This window comes from Acipenser ruthenus, chromosome 24 (genome assembly GCF_902713425.1).
Source record: "Acipenser ruthenus chromosome 24, fAciRut3.2 maternal haplotype, whole genome shotgun sequence".
In the NCBI taxonomy this organism is placed as follows: domain Eukaryota; kingdom Metazoa; phylum Chordata; class Actinopteri; order Acipenseriformes; family Acipenseridae; genus Acipenser; species Acipenser ruthenus.
In genome coordinates this window covers 5482678-5505996 of record NC_081212.1, presented here as the reverse complement: position 1 = coordinate 5505996, position 23319 = coordinate 5482678, and the positions used below count along the sequence as shown (strand labels likewise).

The 23319-nt window shown below is 40.8% G+C and overlaps 1 protein-coding gene across 12 annotated transcripts in view; it reads left to right on the top strand.

Annotated features, from left to right (window-relative positions):
- ncor1 (nuclear receptor corepressor 1) overlaps positions 1 to 23319 on the top strand; it is a 60512-nt gene that overhangs the window by 23950 nt on the left and 13243 nt on the right. For 4 of the 12 annotated variants that reach the window (XM_058998154.1, XM_058998152.1, XM_058998151.1 and 1 more), the window contains 18 exons: positions 4831 to 4964; positions 5435 to 5676; positions 6288 to 6404; positions 9218 to 9280; positions 11951 to 12087; positions 12665 to 12791; positions 13527 to 14055; positions 16359 to 16587; positions 17344 to 17545; positions 17841 to 18071; positions 19154 to 19320; positions 20236 to 20359; positions 20449 to 20553; positions 20918 to 21006; positions 21303 to 21474; positions 21981 to 22124; positions 22242 to 22328; positions 22543 to 22769. In XM_058998154.1, coding sequence (XP_058854137.1) covers positions 4831 to 4964; positions 5435 to 5676; positions 6288 to 6404; positions 9218 to 9280; positions 11951 to 12087; positions 12665 to 12791; positions 13527 to 14055; positions 16359 to 16587; positions 17344 to 17545; positions 17841 to 18071; positions 19154 to 19320; positions 20236 to 20359; positions 20449 to 20553; positions 20918 to 21006; positions 21303 to 21474; positions 21981 to 22124; positions 22242 to 22328; positions 22543 to 22769 — 3126 coding nt within the window. The remainder of the gene's footprint in view (positions 1 to 4830; positions 4965 to 5434; positions 5677 to 6287; positions 6405 to 9217; positions 9281 to 11950; positions 12088 to 12664; positions 12792 to 13526; positions 14056 to 16358; positions 16588 to 17343; positions 17546 to 17840; positions 18072 to 19153; positions 19321 to 20235; positions 20360 to 20448; positions 20554 to 20917; positions 21007 to 21302; positions 21475 to 21980; positions 22125 to 22241; positions 22329 to 22542; positions 22770 to 23319) is intronic. The other 8 variants (XM_058998163.1, XM_058998161.1, XM_058998158.1 and 5 more) reach the window with 7 other exon arrangements.

Sequence of the window (23319 nt, the reverse complement as noted above, 5' to 3'; positions counted from 1 at the left end):
TTTCTGTAATAATGTTATTCTACAAACTCAGGCACATCTCCTTTCTCTCACAATTTGGTTTTCACATTCCTCTGCCCATCTGGTAACAGGATGGGATATTTGCATTGGCAAGGCCTGAGCCCACTCTAGTTGGGGGAACAGTGATGATACATTTTTCCTTCTTCGAAAGTAATTCCCATTTATCTTCTCATATACCAGCATTTTTTTTTTGTATTATTTATGTAAACTGCAGTTGTGTGTTAGTTGCTAGCATTGAAATTCATTCTGAGTTCACAGGCTGCCTCTAGCTCCCTCGCATCCCGTATTCGTACTCTGTTCGTTTGCACTGGTAGAGTATTTTGAATTCAGCAGGGTCATTGCAGACACGTTTTGTATTTGTCGTTGTGCCAATCACCATGCAAGCTCACTAACATATATATGTGATATAGATGGATCTAGATCTTTTTTATTCATCTGGAATTGCAACTCTCAGTATATGTGTTTGTGTGTGGTGAAAAGGCCCAGGTGGCAAAATTAGCACAAATTCAGTCAAATAGAATGGTAAACTGCATTATCCTCTGGGAGCTCTGTGGGATGTAGCCCACCAAGAGAATATAGACCACATAGCCCTTTACTGTGGGCTTAATAAGGTCTGGTGTCTATATATCATTAGAGACTGGTCTGTCCGTCCGTCTGTCTGTCCGCCCCCCCCCAAATACAAGATGTCTTTTATTTCATTAGTCTTGGTTAATGTTTTTGAAATTTACGCCAATAAGCATTTGATAGTTTCAGCAGCCAGATTTAAACAAAACAATGGCCCTGGGGCAGCTATACAAAAATCTGTAACAAATGATGCAATCTTTAATCCTCACTTTAAAATGAGCCAAACTCAATACTTTCAATGCTGTTTATATCATGATCTCTAAAAGCAGGGGAACATTTCAAAGATGATCTATTTTATGTATGCACGGTTGTTCCTTTATTTAAGCCCTGTGTTGAGAATAGCGCACCAAGCTTGTAGCACACAAGACAATACAGTATTTAATGCTTAGCAAGTATAGCTTTTTGCTTAAGTTCTAATGCAGCTTTTTAATGCTATCAGGGTGTTGCAGGAGTTAGTTTCCACTGACAAAGTTTGACTATTTTTTTAATTTTTTTGGAACCACCTGTGAAATGTTGCTCGACATGTTTGCATTCCAAAAGTGGGTACAAGGTGTGCACTAGGAAAGAATAATCTGTTCTTTAAGATGGCATGGGTCTCTCCCTGCTGCCAATGTGAGTTTGTCACATACCGTACAGGGATAAACTGTTGTCATCTGCCAATAACCTTTTTGGGTCACCCTCAGAAGCTGCGTCTGTTTACAGGATACTGTTGTAATTAATTTGCATTTGGTTTTGATGATCGCTTTAATTTCTTAAATATAGTTTAACAACATAGTGCCTGTCAATGCAAGAGAATGTCTATGTGCTTACTGTTAAACCAGAATAGTATTCGCTTCTGCACCATTTATTCACTTCAATACCCTTTTTCACGTCTCCCCTAATATTTTCCTTACATTGCTATAGAACTCCCCCAGAGGTTTCAAGTTCAGGGAACGTTTTGTAAATATAGTCTTCAAGCGACTCCCAATTTCCAGACCCAAGTGAAAGCAGCCCAATTCCTGAAATAGTCACATCATGCTAAAATAATGTATGATGACCTCTGACCCATTTTATTATACAAGACAAATACAGATCAATTTTAAGCTCACTTTTAGACCACTGCAAGTGTGAAACCAACTGTTGATTTCTAATTCTTCAAGGGTCTAGAGATGTTACACAAGATGATGCTGACAAGCCCGCTTAAAAGGGGTCTTTATTCGAGATTTCCTTACCAACGATGTCACAGATAGAGTACATGTTTTATTAGAACAAATGTCTTTCTTTAGGGAGACTTTTACTGAGGTTGCCCCTGACATGGAAAATATCATGGGACTCCTCATAATCTATGAAGGCATGACCCACTTGTTTTAGTAGTGTCATTACGTAGAAAATGACACAAACTGTTGTCTGCTGTTGACAGTATTGCACTTTATTATTGGCAGCATAGTTACAAAACTGAACAGATTACACCGTGTAACAATTTTTTTTTTTTTTTTTTTGTTCCTGGGTAGTAAGTGTTATTTCGTAATTGCTTATGCATCAAAAGTATAGAAAATGGCTATTATTCCCCACAAACTTTGCTTTTGTGACCAGGACAGTGATATTTTGAAATTTACCTATTTTCCAGAACATTCCAGATAGATTCAGTGCTGAGTAAACTTGGAGTAACTTCTAGAACTTTCTAGAACTTTCCAGTAATATAAATAGTAGTATAGATACAGGGGCCTTAAGTCCACCAGTTCAGTTTAGTTCCAGCTGCCTAAGTGGATACATATCTGCATTTTTCTGAGATGGCATCAAGAGGCTGCAAGCATCTGGCAGACGCATTTTGCTATGTCTGCGGCCAATTTATCAAGACAACAGCGAAAAAGTACTCCGTGGAAGCATCTGCTAAGATGTGTGAGGCCTACAAGGCATATTTCGGCATGCCTGTCGGGGATCAAGACAAACCCTGGGCACCTCATTTCACCTGCGAGCACTGCAAAAAAACTCTGGAAGGTAAGATGGACAATTGTTGCTCGGAATTTTATGTTATAAAATTTGTTAAAATCTTTAAAATTGTAAAAGTTTTTAATTTTAAAGTGTTTTACAATTTTCAATTTTATTGAAAAAAATATATCATATATGAAAAATGTTGCGAGAATCTCTTACACATTAGTCATGGGTGAAATAAATGTATTTTTGTAGGATGGTACAGAGCGGAAAAGAGAGCCATGAAGTTCGCTATCCCAAGAATTTGGCGGGAACTCACTGACCACTCAAACAACTGCTACTTCTGCATGGTGGACCCTTCCAAACGTCGGACTGGCAAGAATGCACCTGCTATCACGTATCCGGACCTTCCTTCATCCATCGCCCCGGTGCCACACTGCCATGAGCTCCCCGTACCCACTCCTCCGGAGAGAGAGCAGCCGTCTTTAGAAGAGCAGCAAGTCAGAGAGCGAGGAAGACGTTGTAGATCCAGATGACAATTTCAGAGGTGGAGCTGAGGAGAGAAACCCATACTACCCCAACCAAAAAGACTACTCACTTCTAAATCTTTTGTAGTCATTTTTGTATTACTTTAGTATAAATACATGTTAATTTGGATTCATATGTTGTTTTTTTCTGACTTTATGTAAACGAAAAGACACAAATTCGCCGTTTTCTCATTGGAAATAGGTAAATTTCAAAATATCGCTGTCCTGGTCACAAAAGCAAAGTTTGTGGGGAATAATAGCCATTTTCTATACTTTTGAGACATAAGCAATTAGGAAATAACACTTACTACCCAGGAACAAAAATTGTGTTACATAGTGTTATTGAAACTGATTACCTATAGCTGCAAATGAAAAATGCCTCTTCAGTTCCAAATTTTGGGGTAATTAGTCAAGCTATTTAAAAAAAAAATCAAAAAAAAAAAATCATTTTTTTGTGTGTGCATTGCGTAAGTGTTTGACCAATTCACCCTTAATGCAGAACAATGTAACCTTTTGAAAGTTGTGATGTGCTTAAATTCCATTTTGATTGCTTCCTAGTTTACAAATTGTCATCCCTGCCTTCCCTGATGCACTATAGAATTACATGACTAGAATGGTCACTAGTAGGAGATACAAAAATCGATTGTAATTATAGCATGCGTTGATTACTGCTGTACATGCCTTATGCACAATTTGTTAAAATGCACACAAGTCCTCATTCTGAACTAAAGCAACGCAGTGCCTCTTGGTTTTACATAATGTAACCTTTGTTGGCATTACTGCCATACGTTACTGATCAAAATGTTATCATTCACCACTAGAGATTAACACAGTAAGTACTGTAAAACATGTCTTCATGTCACAAATCAGAATATTCTTCTTTGAGCTGGCACTATGTAAATGTATAATGTGATCTTAATAAAATAGCAAGTGGAGCCCCCAGTTTCTCAGACATGGAGTCACGGGGCGACACGATTATATTTGTCTTTATGGCAGGATTGTTTTCTAAGAGCATTTTAATTTACGTGCCCTTTTTCTGACACGTTGGAACTGAAGCGCAGACAGGCGTTTTGCAGCTTAGAGTCTAATGTAAATATTGTTTTAGAAAGAGTGAGTTGTCAAATGTAATTTCACTTACTTGTATTTCCTTTGCTATTTGATGATAGTTTGTAATTATTTTGAGTGTTCCTGGGTTCTGTCGCTCCAACAGTTGTCAATTATTCAGTGACATGTGATCCTTCTTACTCTTTCGAGATTCTGACTTCTTATTCTTTTGATATTAGCCGTTACACTTCCTAAAAAAGGTAAACGAAACGGCATCACTGAGCAGGAATTTAAACCCACAAATGCAGTATGATGCGATAGTCAGAAATAACACATCTGTATGTGAAACTGCCCAAATGTTTTGATCAAGGTCAAGGTCTACAGAAGATGTTACTTTTACTCAGGTTGCAAGTTTGGGGAAATCCAGTTGTCCTCCACCCCATCCTGTTTATTAGAAGTGCTTTGTTTCTAAAATTATCAGACACCCCCAGTCTGAGAAATCAAGCTCTTGTTGAATCTGATCTGCAGTGACTTGCTTGATCACCTGCTGGGGAAAGCCTCGGGTAACCACAAAGGGAAAACAGGGCCTGCTTTGCAAGTACAGGATTCAGATCGTTTTAGTAAATTGGATGGATTTCTCCACCCCTTGTTTTGAATGGTCTGTCTTTACTGGTATATCCATTGTAAAACTCATTGTGTGTTTCAGCAACAAATTACACGTCCTTCGCAAGAAGAAAAAGCAGAAGAAAAAACAGAGGAGGACAAATCCGAAAAAGTCGAGAAGAGAGAGGAAGAGGAGAAAAGGGAAGAGGAGGAGAACGATGATAAAGAGGAATCAAAGTACGAGAATTTCTATTTAAATTGTGATCCATGTCGATTCAAAGCCTTGTCTATCAGTGGGCAAACGTTGCTTTAGAATGCATTTTAAAACAGTCTCTGGGTCTCCTCTTTTTTTTCATTTTTTTTTTTTTTTTAAGCAGGTACACAAATAAATTGTATAGTGTTAAGTGCAAAAAGTGTTACCATTTTTTATATGAATTTCACTCTTTACCAAAATGCAATTTATAACCTCAAAAGGTTAGTAATTCTTAAGAGTGCTAGCCATGGTTTTAAAATCCATTTTAACTATTAAGTGAGAAAATAGATTTTTAAAGCATTGGTAGGCGCTCCTTTAAGTGACTGCTCTTACCTTGTTAGCATCACTGTGGGTTCCTGCACAGGCACATTTTAACCAGTGTGCTGCTGATGAAAATATGCTGCCACCTGGTTGTGGTTTTGTTGAACATTTCTAAAATGGATCCCTATTTTAGGGATCTCACTCTCTCACTCTCTCACTCACTCGCTCTCAGGGACATCAACAAAGACAAAGACAAGTCAGACGGCGCCGGAGAGGAAGAGGAGGGGAAGGAGCAGGCCACGCCGCGAGGAAGGAAGACCGCCAACAGCCAGGGCCGTCGCAAAGGCAGGATCACTCGATCGATGGCCAGTGAGGCAGCTGCAGTGGCCTCAGAGGAGCCCCCCCCTCCCCCACCCCCTCCCGCCCCAGAGCCTGGTGAGGAACACTGCTGACTGAGTCACACTATCACTGCACTCGCTGTATCAGCACACCTGGAGCTTAAAGAGTAAGTAGCGGGGTTCCGAAAAATAAAGGGTTATACATTCCCACGTTCTGCTACAACCGTTTAAATAACGTACCTGTCATTTCTTTTCATTGTTAACATCCTGACTTTTTACACTTTACAACTTTAAAATGTTCAAAGCTGTTCTAAGCTGTTCTAAGCTGTTCAAAGCTGTTCTAAGTGTAAAAAGTTGTCAGGATGTTAACAATGAAAAGGAAAATGACAGATAGGTTATTTAAACAGTTTAGCAACACGTGGGGCTGTATAACGCCATATTTTTCGGACCCCGCTACTACTCTTTAACCCCAAAGTGCCAAAAGCGAACTGGACTGTAATGAAACTTCAGTGTAGGGATATATCATAGTCAATCACGCTTGCAGTAAAATGCTATGCTTGTTAATGGAGCAGCTTCCTTTTCTTTCAAAGTGCTCTTTGTTGTTTTGTCTCTCCTAATACTGAGCTGCTTTGTTTTCATGGCCGCAGGATTCTTTTGTTTCGTGCCTGATTTTTTTATTTATTTTTTTCTCCTTGTTGATTTTTTCAGTGCTGCAAGAAATTAAAAGCAACATGTTTCAAGCACCCAAAACTGAGCCAGTGCAGAAGTGTACCCGGGATCAACCCAAGGCTCCACTGGTAGCCATGGAAATGCAGGCACACAGAGGTACATCTGAATTTCAAATCTGGTTCACCAAACCAAAGCAGGAATGGATACTGTGATGCTGAATGCTAGATATTCTAGAACATATACTCTCTTTGTTTATGCTGTGTCAGAAGCCTCTTTTATTGGAAGAGTTGGAGTTCCTGTAACTGTAACATGAAACAGCAACAATACACAGTGGCATCTATTTAGTTTAGATTTTTTTTTTACCTCTGTAAGTCCAGTGACAAAATACTAGTTTTTTGTAAAATAATATTAGAGTGGAAAAACGACTCAGAACAAGGTTTATTTATTGGGAAAATATATATTTCTTGCTAGGTTAGTCAAGATAATATACAAAACTGAGAAGATTTGTGTTTTAAGTCTGAAGTCCACTAGTTTTGTAATATTACGTCTGTGTTCAATGTCACTGAAATAAGCACCTACAGTAAATAGGGTCCAGTGTGAAGAGTAATACATTGAATATCAGCGATGGAAATAAGACTCCCATTGCACAGCAGTTTGCTGGTTTTACTAAGAGTTTTTAATAAGACACACGTGAGCTTGTTACCTATACACACTGGGGCTAATCAAGCCTCTAGTAAATACTCAATAAACCTGAGTTCAGGAGAGGGTAACTGTCATTAAGTCCCCAACTGGGTTATTTTCTCAGTACCCTGTATTCTTAACCTTGCAGTGTAACTTTTAAGTTAATAATAGATTTAATACCGCAGACCTCACAATACCTTAGCAGATGTACAGTGCTAAGCTTAGTAAATCTCCTGTGTCCATCATAGTGGCAACAGATTGACTAGTCCAAACATTTGGCATTACATGTATTTAGTTTCTTTTAGTATTTCTCGTAGGTGAAAGATACCTGTTTACAACCTGAAACAGCGATTTATATTGAGGCCTTTTAGGTTGTTTAAATTCATTGCAAGGTTTCTATATCTTTGGATATTACATAACTTGTATGGACAAAGACAGCCATACTTTATACAGTATAACACTGAAATAGAAATGAAACCTACTCCAGATCCTCAAATATAGTGAAAAACAGGTTTCCTGGAATCTGAAGTGTGTTTTTTTTGTTTTTGTTTTGTTTAGTGTTTCTGGAATCTGTAACGCTCATTTTTCTTGCCGTTCCCCCACATTATATTTTGACTTCTTGGTACTAATAAACTCAGTTGATTCTTCATTCTGGCACGTCTCCTAGATACAATACCCACCCCCAGATACCAGTTTGGCAGTGTTCAGAACACAGGGCGCACCTTTACACAGCTTTGAAGCTGTTCCTGTACAAAACCCACAATGCCATTTACAGAACTATACCGATTTCAAACCTTTCAAACATTGCTCACAACAGTAAGTCTATTGTTGTATTTGACTGTGAACTTTGTGTAAAGCTGTCAATGAGTAGCCAGCTGCTGTTTCATCGTACGTCATTATGTTTTCGTCCTGAAATAATCTGTGTGCGTATAGTAGACATTGCATATAATATATGAGCAAGTAATCGTCTGGTTTTATTTGAATGCTCAAATATTTACTGTAATGGGTTGAAACCGTTGAGATACAGCATAGGATTTGCGAATGACAACCATAAATTTGTTAGCACTTTTAACAGTGAGAAGGAGGCTGTGTGGTCCAGTGGTTAAAGAAAAGCCCTTGTAACCAGGAGGTCCCCGGTTGAGATCCTGGCTCACTCACTGTGTGACCCTGAGCAAGTCACTTAACCTCCTTGTGCTCCGTCTTTTGGGTGAGACATTGTTGTAAGTGACTCTGCAGCTGATGCAAGCCCGCAGGCGCCCGGCCAGGCTATAGGGGTCACTGGTGCGCCGTGAGCCGAATATACCCTGGCCGACCTAACCCTCCCACCACCCTCCCCCCCCCCCCGGCGGCGCTCGGCCAATTGTGTGCCGCCCCCTGGGAGCTCCCGTCCTCGGTCAGCAAAGGAATAGCTTGGACTCGAACCGGCGACCTCCAGGCTATAGGGCGCATCCTGCACTCTACACGAGTGCTTTTACTGGATGTGCCACTCGGGAGCCCCAGATTTGGCATTTTTATTGGAGTTTTTACAGTACAGAAGCTACCTTGTGACAGACTGTGTTGTTACCCTTGTCCCTGGCCACTGCTGCTTTCCTATATGAAGAATAATCTTTTATTAGACGTGAGAGGATGATGCATTGAATGAAGTTGCCAAATAATTCTGGTGATTGCATAGACATATCTCAGTTTTGCTTTGCAGTCCATTCAGACAAATACAGCAGTTTGTTCAACTGCTGTTAAATAAGTTTACAAATCTTCCAAAACAAAGTCGTTGTTGATTTGTGCATAAAACCATGGCTGGAGTTTTAAAAGTTTCGGGTGGGCGAGTTAAGGAGTTGACGTGAGTGGTTTGGCATTGAAACTGAACTTAGTTTTCTTTCAGGATTAAACACATTTAATATGGAGTCATTTTTAAAGAATGTATTTGTTTGGTATTTTGATTACAGTTTAACTTTTGTAAACTGATTTTGCTGTGACCTCAATAGCTGAAGGTATATTGTATTGTGCTGAAATCTCGTGACTGGCTACTAGTATAGAACAGTGAAGTCAGCACAGTACAATCTCATATCTCTCTCCAAACAGTCTCCTCTCTCTCTCTCTCTCTCTCTCTCTCTCTCTCTCTCTCTCTCTCTCTCTCTCTCTCTCTCCAAACTTGGAGACGGATCAGCTGATGGCTTCCTGCTGCTTTCAGGAATGGCCTGAGCAGCCCTCAGTGTAAACAGATTATTAGATTGTAAGTAGTGCGAAAGAGGTCTCTTCGCTGTCTGATGGGATTGTTGCTGTAATTGCAGCTTCTGCAGAGCCTGTGGAGACCTCCCGCTGGACAGAGGAAGAAATGGAAGTGGCCAAGAAAGGTAGGCTTGTTTCCCTTCAACACAGTCCTTGCACTGGATGTGCCGGCTTGTTTTTTCACTTTATTATTTAGTGCAGCATGTTCCTGGAATTTCCAGTTGAAACCAAAGGGGCACATTGCAAATCAGGTTTACTCCTGTGTGTGTGTCTTTGGCCTTTTAACTTGAGCTGTGCTGTGAAGTCTCTGTTGTGCATGCTGCTTGATATGCTGGCCCTGTCTGGCCCCTTTAGGAACTAATGAAGTCAGACAGTTTTGGTTGCACTGAAAGATTTTCTTATATAATTTATGGAAGCAATTTGTAGCAGCTCTTTATCTTTTTTTTTTTTAACTGGACTTTTATTCTGGGACATGCTGTTGGTCTGCCGTTCCCTTCACTTTGAACACTGCGGATATGAAGAGTTGGGGACTGTAATGTTATGCTGTAGATTGTTCTTGCGTTTTATAACTTGCATATCAACCTTCACGCACTTTGTATAGACCAGTCTAAAGGTAGCTTTTTCTTGTTTTTTTACATGCAGTCCAAGTTTTCATGGCTGAAGTGAAATCTAATTTCTAATCATACTGTACTGGAAATTTGGTTTGTGGTTTAAAGAGCTTGCATTTCCCATGAATTCATTTTGTTCAGGCAAATTAAAGCAATTTAGCTTAGACTTGCATGCAGACCTGATTTTTATCTGGTATGGATTAACATCACATATATCAAATTGGGTCTGTGTCTAAAGTTTAAAGTGCAAACTCTTCATCAGCAGTCTTTGCGGGTTGCTTTATCGACCTGGGCTTAACTGCTGGTCTAAAAAACTGCCTATTATTAAAATCCTTAGGTTCTTTCGTTGGAGCCCAGCCACTGACATCTTTGTAAGGAATTCAATTGGGTGCAACAGGTTTTATTTAAGAGCCCTTACGTCTGCAAACGAAAGGGATTTTAACATTTAAGCCATTCCTTTTTATGCTGAAATCTACCTGTAAGTAAGAAGAATGTGAAAACCTCACAGAAGAGGTCTGGTTTATGTTGGGGAGGGGGGCTTTGTTAATGTTTCGTTAGCAGCAGTGGGGGGGTCAGAGAAAGGTTTGCATATTCCCTGAGTTGTAATTAATGTTTCCGAGCCAATTATGCAGAACTAAAGGTTACCAGGGTGTTGAGTTGCCACTGTTTATGGTATAGATGTCTCTCTCTGTTAATGGGATGATATTGAGGCCAAAGTGGCTGTAGACAATTTCAACACAAATGTCTTGGAAACCGTGGGAGGCTGTATACATTACCTTTTTAAGTCGCTTGACGTTCTTGCACAAACTGTAGAGGGGCTATGGCACAAACTGTAAATAAAGAGGATTTATGATGGAAGAGAAGTCCAAATAAATACGATTTACAGCAGCACTAAAGTCTTTCCTTAACATTATGCTGGATTATGTTTTAGTTTAAGAGTAATGTATGCATGTACATGCTGCTGTTTACTACTCTAATGTGAAGGACACACAGGTGGTTTTCTTTGAATTTATAAACACTATTTTTAAGGGAAACACACAGATGACAGACAGATAATAACGAACAATAATCAATTCAAAACAAGCTGAAAAGATGCATTTGCTAGTAATATAATGCTGAATATAGGTTACACCAAATAAGGAAAATTTGATCCATGAATGTTTATCGAGGCTTGCAAAATAAAAGCCATAGCGAGCAATCATTGATTTGTCAATGTATTTGTTGCATTTGCTTTCAGCACTGTCATGAAACTGTTATAGATGGGCTATCCGAGACTGGTTAGTCGTCGTGTTGAGTGGTCTTTTCTAGACCCCCATGCAGGGCTGCAGTGTTGAAATCAGTACGTTTCTAAAAAGCAATGGAAGACAAAGTAAAATAAACACCTGTCTCATAACACGTCCATGGATCCCGCTGTCACCTAGGACCGTGTGCTCCAATTCACAGCTCCACATGTTACTTCTTATCCTTCACTCTCCCTAGAGAAGCCATGCAAGGGGAAGAGTTGGGGTCACAAAGTTCTCTGCTGTTAAGCTGCAGCTCAAGTCAAATCCCCACCTTGGATAGCTGTTGCTAAGCTGCTCTTAACAGTTTATTGAAACCTGATTTAGGAATGTATGCTGGCAAGCAGAGCAAGTTTGAAAGCTGTCTTGGTTAGAGACAGACAGTGGGTTGTGAGCCATGTCCTTTGTCTGGACACAGGTGCTGTCTGAAGGGGAGTTATCACAAAGTTTTCTGCCTGTTTGCACAGTGCTGTTTTTTTTTTTTATGATAACTTCAGAACTAATAATCTAGTGACTTTGCATGGACATTTATTTGTCCATACTGTGAATCTAGGTCACGAGTGACCTAACGTTTTGAAGGAGCTGACCTCTGATTGGCTCTCTGATTTGTAATTAACCTGTTCATTGTGCTTCAGCCTGCGATTCTATTCCATCTGAAGAAGAAAAGGGTTAGCATCAGTAATGAATTAGCAGGCCTATGACTTGCATTCTGGTTACCCGTACAGTCAATATTCAGGATCTTGGTTTTGCTGTTAGTATTTTTATTTGACACCGTTATACACGATTGCATTTACTATTAACTGTTTTTTTTTCTCATTATTTTCCGAGGGTTGTTGGTAAATTACAAATAGCTTGGTTAATTTAGCTCCATCAAAACAGCTCTTGACCTACATATTCCATTTCACAGGATTGGTGGAGCATGGGCGCAACTGGGGATCCATTGCCAAGATGGTGGGCACCAAAAGCGAGGCCCAGTGCAAGAACTTCTACTTCAACTACAAGAGGCGACACAACCTGGACAACCTGCTGCAGCAGCACAAGCAAGTAAGCAGTCTGAGCCAATTAAAGGTGTTACTTTTTCTTATTCGCGCTTTTAACATTATCACACCTCCATTTTCTTGTGCTGGTTCTTTTCTTGTGTTTTACACTTCAGTTTTGAACACGTATTCCAAATGCAATCCTATTGGTAAAACGTTGCTGCTGCTTCGTGGTACCTAATCACTTTATGCAGCGGAGTTCAAACTCATTCCAGTGGTCAAGCTGTTTATCTCTGCCAGTGGTTCACAACTCCGGCCCTTGAGATCCAGCCCAGATATTTATTCCAACCAAGTACCAAATTACTAAATTTGGTCCGGGTCAATTTGCTAATTTTTAGGATTTGATGGACCTTGAGGAGACTGGAGTTGGGAACCACAGATCTCGTATTGTATTTGAAATATTTGCGTATTTAGCAAAGCAGCGTGCTCAATCCCAAATACAGCAGTTTGGTGCAAAGCGCCTATTGTGTAGTTACTGAGGGTTTAAGAAAACAAGTGTGCAGTGGACACTGGGGTTTGGATGTAGAGGATTCTTGATGCAGTTTCCAAATGGGGCTAATGTGTGTGGGTGTGTACCGCTGCAGGGCTCCAGGAGGTCCCGGGAGGATCGTGACGTGTCTCAGTGTGAAAGCATGGCCTCCACAGTGTCTGCGCCGGAGGATGATGAGAATGATGGCTCCAATGAGGAAGAGAACCCAGAAGACAGTGAAGGTGAGTCATCACAGCCTGGCACGCCGGATGACAAGTTTTCACCAGCGTGCAAGAGCTTAGTTAACGATGATGCTGTTTGAAGCCCTGATCAATGGGAGGTATCGGGCTGTACAAACACAAGAGCAGTGTACAGTGTGTGTGTGTTGTTTTTTTTTTAAACAGTGCAGTAGCTTGCTTGATTGATCTGCGGCAGGACTTGTGTGAGGCATCAACACAGTATTGAATTAGCAGACCTTCCTTGTGACTATAAAAGGAGGTCATTGTGCACTTGGCACTTGAAGAAAACCTGAACGTTATACTAAGCACATCATTTCTGACACTAAGAAGAAAAACAAAATTGCGCCAATCTCACACACTGTGTCTTGTTTTTGAACTCTGAATATTCTTTAAAATGTAATCGTATATGATGATAATCTTTAATTATGAATTGGCTGGAAAACAGGCATATTTTGTACCATACTGCAGTAAAAAAAAAAAAACGGTACCCCATCTAATGACCTATTGAAGAAAGAAGAGAAAAAAATGTTCTGTGCAGTAGAATACATTTTTCAGGTGTCATTTATGCATTGATTTCCCTTACATGATATCTTTTTGATCCTGTCATTTATTAATTGTTAAGAGAACGAATACAAACGCGGTCATTATTGCAATACATTTCCAGCAGTGTTTGTTCAAGTATTCAAATAATTGCCCCACCACTCCAATCTCAAAACGTGTTCTCTCTTGTGCCCTCAGGTGCTGAGAACAGTTCCGACACGGAGAGCGCTCCGTCCCCTTCCCAAATGGAGACCAGCAAGACAGGCGAGGGGACGACGCAGAGCTCCAGCAACAATCTCCCCAACAGCGAGGCCCCCCCTGAACAGGACTCTGCCTCCAAAAGCACCCCCTCCTCGCCCTTGACGACTGCAGCCTCTAAACCCAACGAGAGCCAGTACTGTGAGCTGCAAGTGAAGGAGGAGACCAGCCCAGAGGCAGCCGAGTGCTCAGGGCAGGACAGGGGGGCCCAACCCCCCTACGAACCCCAAGTGCAGACCAAAGCAGAGCCCATCGATGTGGACATGAAGCCCACTGCTGACGTCCAGGTGAAAGTGGAGGCTGATACCAAAGACAAGGACTTGGAGAAGCACTGGGAGAAGGGAGAGCTGGAGGAGATGGGGCTCAACCTGTCCCAGCGAGGGCAGAGGCGCCAGTCCCACTCGGACAACGATTCCAGCGCCACCTGCAGTGCGGATGAGGATGTGGACGGGGAGCCAGACAGGCAGAGGTTGGCTTGTTCATAACATTTTTTTTTTTTTAATTGATTCATTTAAAAAAATGCTGGTTCAGAGTACATTTTTAGCACTAACACCCTAGTCATGTTAAAGAAATGTACAGAATATTTGTTTCTTTTTATTTCTGCACATTTCTTTATTTAAAGGATGTTTCACAAAATAAAACTTAAATGCCACATACCATCTTTAACTTTTAAAATACTCAGATCAGAAACTTCTAAGTAAAAAAGCCAAGTAAACACATGTTTTGGCTAGTACCTTCAGTGTACTGTTTCAAGTTACTTGACTTTGTTTCTTATATGTTTTACATTACAATTCCACACTGTGTAGTATTTGTTTTCAAAAAGAAAATGCAGGATGTTAATTCCAAAATGAACATTATCGTTTATGATGGCTTTTTTATATGAATATTTTCATTTAAAAGTGTTTGTTACGGCTTTACGAACATTTGAAAGGAAATGCTTATTCAGTAGACAATAGTGTCAACATGGCTTGTAGATATCTTTTTTAAATATGTAAAATATATTTCTCAAGCCATATACGGCACTACAGCTTTAAACACAAAGGCATGTGGCCAGGGAGATACTGAACCCAGCTGCACTTGTGGTGTGTGTTTTCAGGATTCATAAGTGCAGCTGGATGACGTGTTCTCGTCAGCAGCAGATAAAAACCGAGTATAAACTTTTACAGCCAGTACCAGTTGTACAGGTAATAACATTGACTGTCCCTAGCCAGACTGTACACAGTAAAACACACAAAACTGTTCACTTGTGGAGCTGTAATTGCTAGAAGTGTTTGCCATCAGTTACGTTGCAAATGTGTGCTCTGTTTCAACACAGATGCAAAGTACACTGACAGCTCTGGGTGTAACATTAATAGTTGCTGTAAAATCCATTTTAAGGTCCTTTTAAAAATGGAATGATGGTCTTAAAGAGTAAGTAGTGGGGATCCGGAAAATACGTCCCCACGTGTTGTTACAACTGTTTTAATCCTGTCAGATTTTATTTTAAAATAAAAAAATATAACAAGTGCTCTGGCTTTTCTGTTCCATACCACATCGTGGATCGTTATTGCTGTTACCTGTTTGACCATGTGGGCAATAATCCTGACACTATCAGTGCACTACAGCGGACATTTTGAAAAGAGCTTCAAAACAGACTTTAAAGTTAAAAGTGTAAAAAGTTGTCAGGATGTTAATAATGAAAAGAAAAATGACAGGTATGTTATTTAAACAGTTGTAGCAACACGTGGGGACATGTATTTCTCGGAACCCCGCCACTTACTCTTTAAAAAGAATTATATTGAGGCCACCAGAGGGCTTTTAATGTAGGAGTTTTACAAATTCACCAAGATGGGATGACTGAACAAGAAGAAAACAGTTTAGAAAACTGATGTTTCATACTAAAGTTGCTCTTGGGGACATTGCAGTCGGCCTATAAAAGGCCATTCCCCCCCTCCAGTTATAAAACTGATGCGTAAAGCTTGTTGGCACATTCCAAAAAATAAACAAAAAGAACACCCTTAAGCAAAGCTAAAAGTCAGACCACTTGCCAAGTGTATGAAAAGCTTCAGGGCTCAGAGCCATGTCTCAACACAGGAGCCAGGCTTCCTTTTGTAATGGAAATTGAACAAAGCACTGCCAAGACATTGTTGCTAAAAAAAATATATATTTCCATGAAGTTAGAGTAAATGGCAGGGCCATTAAAGTAGATCATGCTCTGTCAGGTCACTGCTGACTATGAAAACATGCGCACTCACTCCCCCACTTGACAATGTCCTGTAAGCCAACTGTTATGATTTACATTTTTCAAGAGAAAACCGAATCAAGTAGGCAGCTGATGTTGAAAATTAGGAAACGGACACAAGGTTGAATTTCCGGTGTCTAACTGAATGAAGTATTCTTTGAGAAGTACAGTGCAACCTACATAATAAGAGTCCTTTTAATGTCACCTCCACTTATTATCACCACAGTGATGCGTAACCAAGTACAGGACTGAAATGTCCCAGATATAAATGACAAAACAACACAATGTGTTCCACTTATACAATGTCGTGGGCTGTATTAGTCAAGGCATTTTATTATTAAACACTGTTGTTATCAGTGGAATACTTAGTACTCTACTGTATATCAAGTCCCACTGTCAAATATTGTCCACATGTATTTTGTCAGGTTATTGGTGAACTCCTGGTGATGTCCATTTAACGTCAGGGTCTTTTTTTGAAGTTTTCATTAAATGGGTTTGACTGTACTGTGTGTGTGTTGTGACTGTCTTCTCAAATCACTTGTGTCTTCCAGGATTTTCAGTCTAGACAAGCCGTCCTTGCTCAACCCCGCCGGGTCAGTGCTGGTGAAACAAGGACACATGGACATGCAGCAGCTGCAGCAGCGGGCAGCCATGATTCCCCCCATGGTCAGTCATTATACTGGTCCCCAGTTTCATATCAGATTTGCAAAATCGGAGAAAAGTGGAAGCAGTCAGCAGGGTGAAAATATCATGTCTTATTTAGACCAACCATCTAACCACGTGAGTTAAATACATAACAAAATACAGGATTATGAATAAAGGATTTGAAGATGATATGTGATGTTTAAACAACAAAAATATATATATATATATATATATATATATATATATATATATATATATATATGATTTTGCCCTGATTGGTGTATAACCCCCCCCCCTCCAAAATGAAGAATGCTGACAAATGTTTCAACTGTAATTTATAGCCGATGTTCACAACTGCATGTAGAATGTAACAGTTTTGTGAGCTGTGCCGGTTGTCCTGATCGTCAAATTATGGACTTCATTCAAACAGTCAATTCTGAGTAATTCATCAATGGCTATTAATAACTCTCGAACCTTAATCGAGTAGACATAACGTTTAGGTGGAGAGTGGTGGATTCTATGGAATAGCTGATCATCTAAAACACAAGGGGATTGTTTCACAGACCCTGATTCAATAGTAATCTTAGACAACCTTACCTAAAGTTAGGTTGTCAGTGGCCATCAGGGTCTGTTAGAAACGTTAGGTAGGAATCTTAAACAATAGGATACTGCCCTTGCTGTGCTAGCGAAGCTTTTATGGCTGTTACAACAAAAAATTCCACCATTCTTTTCTGGAACATTTTTTTTGAAGCCAGACAGTGTGATCAAAGGAGGGTCTCATTGGGAGGAGTAATATATTTCCTGGGAACGGGTGTTTTTAGAGCCCTGTGTTCTTTGTGTTTTTTACTCCCTGGTAATGTGGACTGCTGCCTCCGCTCCCCCTCTCTGTAGGTGTCGAGCACCTACGGCTCTGCCAACGTCCAGGCTGGGAACCCGATGAGTGGCCTGGCCTTGTTCCAGCGCCACATCAAGGCAGTGCTGGAGTCGTCCCAGCAAGAGGAGCGGCAGAGACATGAGCAGGAGCCCCAGGACAGGCACAGGGCCAGCAGCCCGCGAGTCGGTACCAAGAGCCCCAGCATCGTGGACCGGGAGGGTGAGACACGCGAGCTTCTCCTTAAACTCCATACCCAGTGCTCCAGGCCATTTATTAAGCATTCGCTCAGATGGCTGCCATATAAGGGGCACAGCTTTATTCTTTGATTGTCTAAGTGAACCCTATCACTGCCACGTATTTGAACCTCTGTTTGAACAATACAGACCACATGTTTTTTTTACTATTCTTTATGATTTCTTGTCTACGGCTGGCGCTATGGCTATAGAACGTGCTAACGGATGATCCATCTCACTTTCCTGTGATGACTTTCCTCTTGCCTCGTGTTTTGTTGCAGGTAAACCCTTTGCCTATATGCCTTATGAGATGAAGCTCTCAATGGAGCAGGAATCCCAGGTCCTCAGTAACTCAGCCAGGTCTGCGTCCCCTTACAGGAGCAGGGCCTCCCCTCAGCCTGACGTCAATGCCCCTCGTTACAGCGTGCCACCAGGTAACTACCTCCGGCACAGGTACCCCCTACCCCACGATGTCCGAGCCATTGACACCTCCTCCTTCCCTCAACACACAGGTGCTTTTAAACCCATCTCTTATCTCACTGTAATCTAGCCTCGTAACTCACTGTGTTGTCTCTTGTGCTGATTCATTGTGTTTTATTTTAGTGGATGGGTAAAACTGAAGTGCAACCTCTTGTTTGGTGTATGATTTATAAAGTGGTTGTAGCTCACAAAATAATTTCATGAATCTCACCTGTTGTGTTTACATTCGTTATATTGGTCACAAATGAAACTTATAAAGATGTATAAAAGATGTAGCAAACATGTTTTCCATTTTAAAACTTGATTACTGGCACGACATTAAGTTAGAGACACTGCAGAGATATGTCAGTAACAGACTTTCTGAGAATAAGGCATAGAAACTGAGAACTTTCTGTAAACTAAAGCAGTATCAGATATCTCCTGATTTTAAAATTAAAATCAAGTAGCACAACCTACAAATACTTTAAAAGAGGATATAACACTGTAATACTGCATTACTTTTTCTTAAGACTTAAACATGTTCTTATTATGTAGTCAGTTCCTTGTGCAAAAATTGTTTTGTTTTAAAAAATAGTGTTCTAACTTTCTGACCCCTCCATGTATTCTAAAAGAGTAAATCATTGGCTGAACACAAGAACATTGTCATTAAAACCCCCCCCCCTTTTTAAGATACGATTTGTTATGAGTCATAAATATAAAATCATTTGGCAATCATTTGGAATAGCTCGGGAAAGTGAAGTTTCCCAAATGTTAAATTAAAAACAGGCCTTTACAACTGGAACAAACGGTCTTGATCAAAGTGATTGGACACTAGGCTAGGCAGGACATGAATAAAACTCCACATCTGAGCCACAACAATCCAAATGACTCCATAAAAAGATCAGGGAGTACAAATAGTTTGAAACTACAGGTTGTAATGTTACAGCGGTGGGCAACTATGATCCTGGAATCTCTTTGCACTGCTGGTTTTAATAGGTTGTATATTTAAATCAGGTATCATCATGTACAATCATTTAGAATGTGCTTGGAACAAAAATTTCCCAAGTGAAAATATTCTGTGTTTCTCTTTTGTTGTAATGCTGTGTGTATGTGTCTCATCCCCCATCCCCCCCAGTTCTGCAGCCTGCTCCAAATCACGTTCTTCAGAATCTCTCAGATGGTGCACGAGTGCCGTTTTCCAGACACGTGAGGCCTCCCAACATTCCTTCCCCTCCTCCACTAATACCATCCTCCAAATCTTCCGACAAGCCGTCCTTTATCATGGGAGGATCCATTTCACAGGTAAGTGCAGGGCCGAGCAGGAGGAGAGCTGATAAGAGCTCCAGTATGGAGGTTTGTGTCAAAGTCTTCGGAAGCTCATCTCTTAGATACTGTCTACAGGAGTTGTTCTGAAAGAACCAAACTTCACAAAGGAATGTCAAATTAAGTTTCTATTTGACAGAAATTGTAACCTATGGTTTTCTGAATCCTACTTCATAGATTAACTTGGCACTTGTTATAATGACAGGAAAGGTGTACCATAACTTGTGTGGCTTTCGTGGCTTGTATCAACCGTTTTATGAAATTGTTAAATTGTTTTGCAATTTAAAAAACTATGCAGTTTCTTTTAAACTAAAATGTTCAAAAGTTCTACTGCACTGATAACGGTAGTAGTGAAAATGTTACTAGGGGAAAAAATGAAGCTCTACATCTTTTAATCTTGGTATGGATGTTTTATAGCTGAAATACAAAGGGCAGCTTGTTGATTAGGCTTGAACCTGAGCAGCTAGGAGCAACATGATTTAACCTCCAGTTGGTATCAGGGAAGGTTATTAATTATGAAGACTTTCCATTTCTGTGCCAGTGTTGGCAAGGACAAAGGTAATAACGTCATAACATTTAAAAAGGGTTACTTAACCTACGAGTAAGTAAGCCTTGTTAATTTCCTCCAAGCGCACTTTATTCTCGCAATTTAAAATGAATTGGGGGGGGGGGGGGAGATTCCTCTTAAGTACTTAGTTATGTTTGCTGAAAGTGATCCAACTACACAATGTTCTATCTGAACTGTATTTCGTGCCCAGGGATGTACAGTACAGACTGTGCATTGCCTTTGTACACCATAACATGTTATAAACAACCAGATTTAAAATGTAACAGTAGGGCCTTCTATAGCAGTTGAAGCGTCGGTGATCAGCTGTTGCTGTTTTTCAATTTCAGGGCACTCCTGGAACGTATTTACCTTCTCACAGCCAAAGCGCTTATTGTCAAGAGACAGCCAAAAGCTCTGTGGGCTCCATATCGCTGGGACTACCCAGACAGCAACAAGACTCGGCAAAGACAAGTAAGCAGGGGATTTGAAAACACAGAAGTCGTTTTGTGTTGCCTTGTGTGAGTGCACCCAGTGACGATGGCTTGTTTCTTTATATTTAGTACCTTCGATGCCATACATTAAGCAGGAAGAGTTTTCTCCCAGAGGTCAGAGTGCACAACCAGAAGGCCTGCTGTCCAGGGCGCAGTATGAAGGAGTGGTGAGAGGTAAGATTCTGCGTCATTCAATGCTCCCTTAAACTGGACACCACAATACTTGAGCACGTCACTGACATGTGAAGAGTACGAAAAATGTTCACTCTGTGCTAAAGTGACCTCCCCTGCACTACATTGCCACCTGGCAGCGTTTAAGCATTAACATTTATCAGGATTCTTGCATTCTCTTGAAAGTGAAAGCGTCATCTTCAGATTGCATCTTCTGTGCTCCAGACACCTTGATGGAAACGGTCCTTTCAGTTGTCTTGCTAGTGACCATATATAAAAAATATCAACAATTGAACATGAAAATACACACATATTATGTGTAATACAATGTGGATCCTCTTCAATACATGTCCTCTTGATGTTGCAGGTAATCCAGTGTCTACCATCCAGGAAGGAAGCATCACACGAGGGGCTCCCAAGGTTGCAGACCTCCCATTCCGGGGCTCAATTACTCAGGTGAACCTGGGTCTCCACTTCAGCACTTGACAGCTTTGCCTTGTACTTCAGTAGCACATCTTGTTGTGCTTCTCTGTGTTAGGATAGACTCATCACCATTAGCTTTCCAGTAGCCTGAAATCCATTGTTTGGAATTGAGGGCGAAATTAAAAAAAATCTGCAAGCGAAATTTAATGAACGTTTGCAACCTTCCCCCAGAAATGCCAAAATTGAGAGTGCTGTAAGTGTCACACTGTGTTCTTTGGCTGCTGAACATGTTTGGATTACATTTTTCTTTTCTTTTTTTTATTCAACAGGGTACTCCAGCTCTTTCCCACTCAGGCACTCCCTCTGATGTGCTTCTGAAAGGCACCATCTCCAAACGGGCTACTGAGGACATCAGCAGCCCAGAAAAGGCCAGAGAGGATGCTCTTTCCAAAGGACATGTTATCTATGAAGGCAAGAGTGGGCACATCGTATCTTACGACAGTAAGTATCCACATGCTGGCTAATCCAAATGTCTGCCCTGCTTTAAGTGAGCTACAACTGCTGTTCCATGAATATTTATACTGAGATGAGAGGCTTTAGCCGCTCCATTTAATTATTTTTTTATGTTTTATTACATAGCAACATTAACTTAAGTCGCCCCTATTCCTGAATGTCAGTTCAAAACTCGTATGTGTAATTGAAATCTGTGTTGGCCTCATTTGAAAAACAAAACATAATGTACAGTACTGAAATAAACTGTACAAGTAAAAACAAAACATACTGAATTCGTTTAATGGCTCATTTTGGCAGAATTATAGTTGTAAAAAACAAAAACATTCTTTTTTTTATTCCGGGTGCCATGAGGCCCTTACTGTAACTGATTTATGCACAGTTGCTATAGATCTGCCAGTAAGTCCAGCCTCTGACTAAGGCCACATAACATTGGTCCCTTGTCTGGTCTTAATAATGCAACATAACTGTGTAATCAAACTCTTTCACCTCCTCAGCTATTAAGAATGCAAGAGAAGGCACAAGGAGCCCAAGAACAGGCCCGGAATTCATTGGGGTGAAGCGTTCCTATGATATGATGGAGGGAGGATTACCCAGAGGCCACGCAGTAAGGGAATCCTCTGTCTCTGCACCTTACGAAGGTAATAATCGCCTTGCCTTAACATGCAATAAAATCTGCTCCCCTTTTATATTGGGATTCAGTGGAAAAGCTGCCATTCCTGTTCCAATTGCCAAATCCTTTCTGTTTTCCGCTATAGGTTTGATCAGCCGAGCGCTGCCAAGAGACAGCCCACACGCACCAGAGTCAAAAGAGAGGACAGTCCTCACTGGATCTATAATGCAAGGTACGTGCATGAACATCTGCTTCTTATTTACAGGAAGGGCTGTGATCTACCAGTGCCTAAATCAAGCATAAAAATTAGTAATTAACTTACAGTAGATAAATAAGTCTCTGGGAACGGTAAGCAATGGGTTTCCTCTGTGCTTGTTTCTCTGAGGTCGTGCCCTCCATTAAGACTAGACGGCATCTCAATTCCTATAATCTGTTTCTGTTTGAAGGTACTCCAAGGGCATCAGTTGAAGCTTTTGACGAAGGACACAAATACGGCAAACAGATTAAACGGGAGAGCCCTCCCATCTCCAAGGGCCAAGGAGTGACCACCATCAAAGAGATGGGCCGCTCCATCCATGAGATCCCCAGGCAGGACCTGTTGGGCCAGGATAACCGCAAGACCCCCGATGGCGTACAGAACACAAGGCCAGTCATAGAGGGATCCATCTCCCAGGTAAGAACTGGAGATCGTAATCAATAAGACAGAAGAAAAAGTAAGCGATTGAATTCAGAAGAGGTCAAGCAGTGCATGACCGGGTAGATTTTGGTTATGTAACATACACTGAAAGGGCAATGGACCCCATTGGGTGAAAAGGAGTCTTTGTCTTTGCAATGTGGGTCAATTGATGATGTTGGCTTGTAGCTCTGGTGGAGTACAAACCTCAAACTGTTTTGCAGTGATTTCCAAGCCTGACTGTGTCTTTGGCCACAGAACACAGTAACCACTGCCCATTATTTTAATAACCTCCATAGTTTGGTATGTTCAGTGTCCCTCTTGAAGATTTATTTTCATGGGTATTTTAAAAGCCAGTTCTACATGTACCTGATTTTGTTACCTCCTTTCTAGCAACTAGCTTGCATAGAGGTAGGTTCTTCAAGCAATCTAGAAACCAGCTTGCATAGGAGTAGGTTCTTCAAGCAGTCTAGAAACCAACTTGCATAGGAGTCTTCAAGCAATCTCATACGTGTCCTATGTCTGCTACCTTGGGGACTGGTGTAGGGTG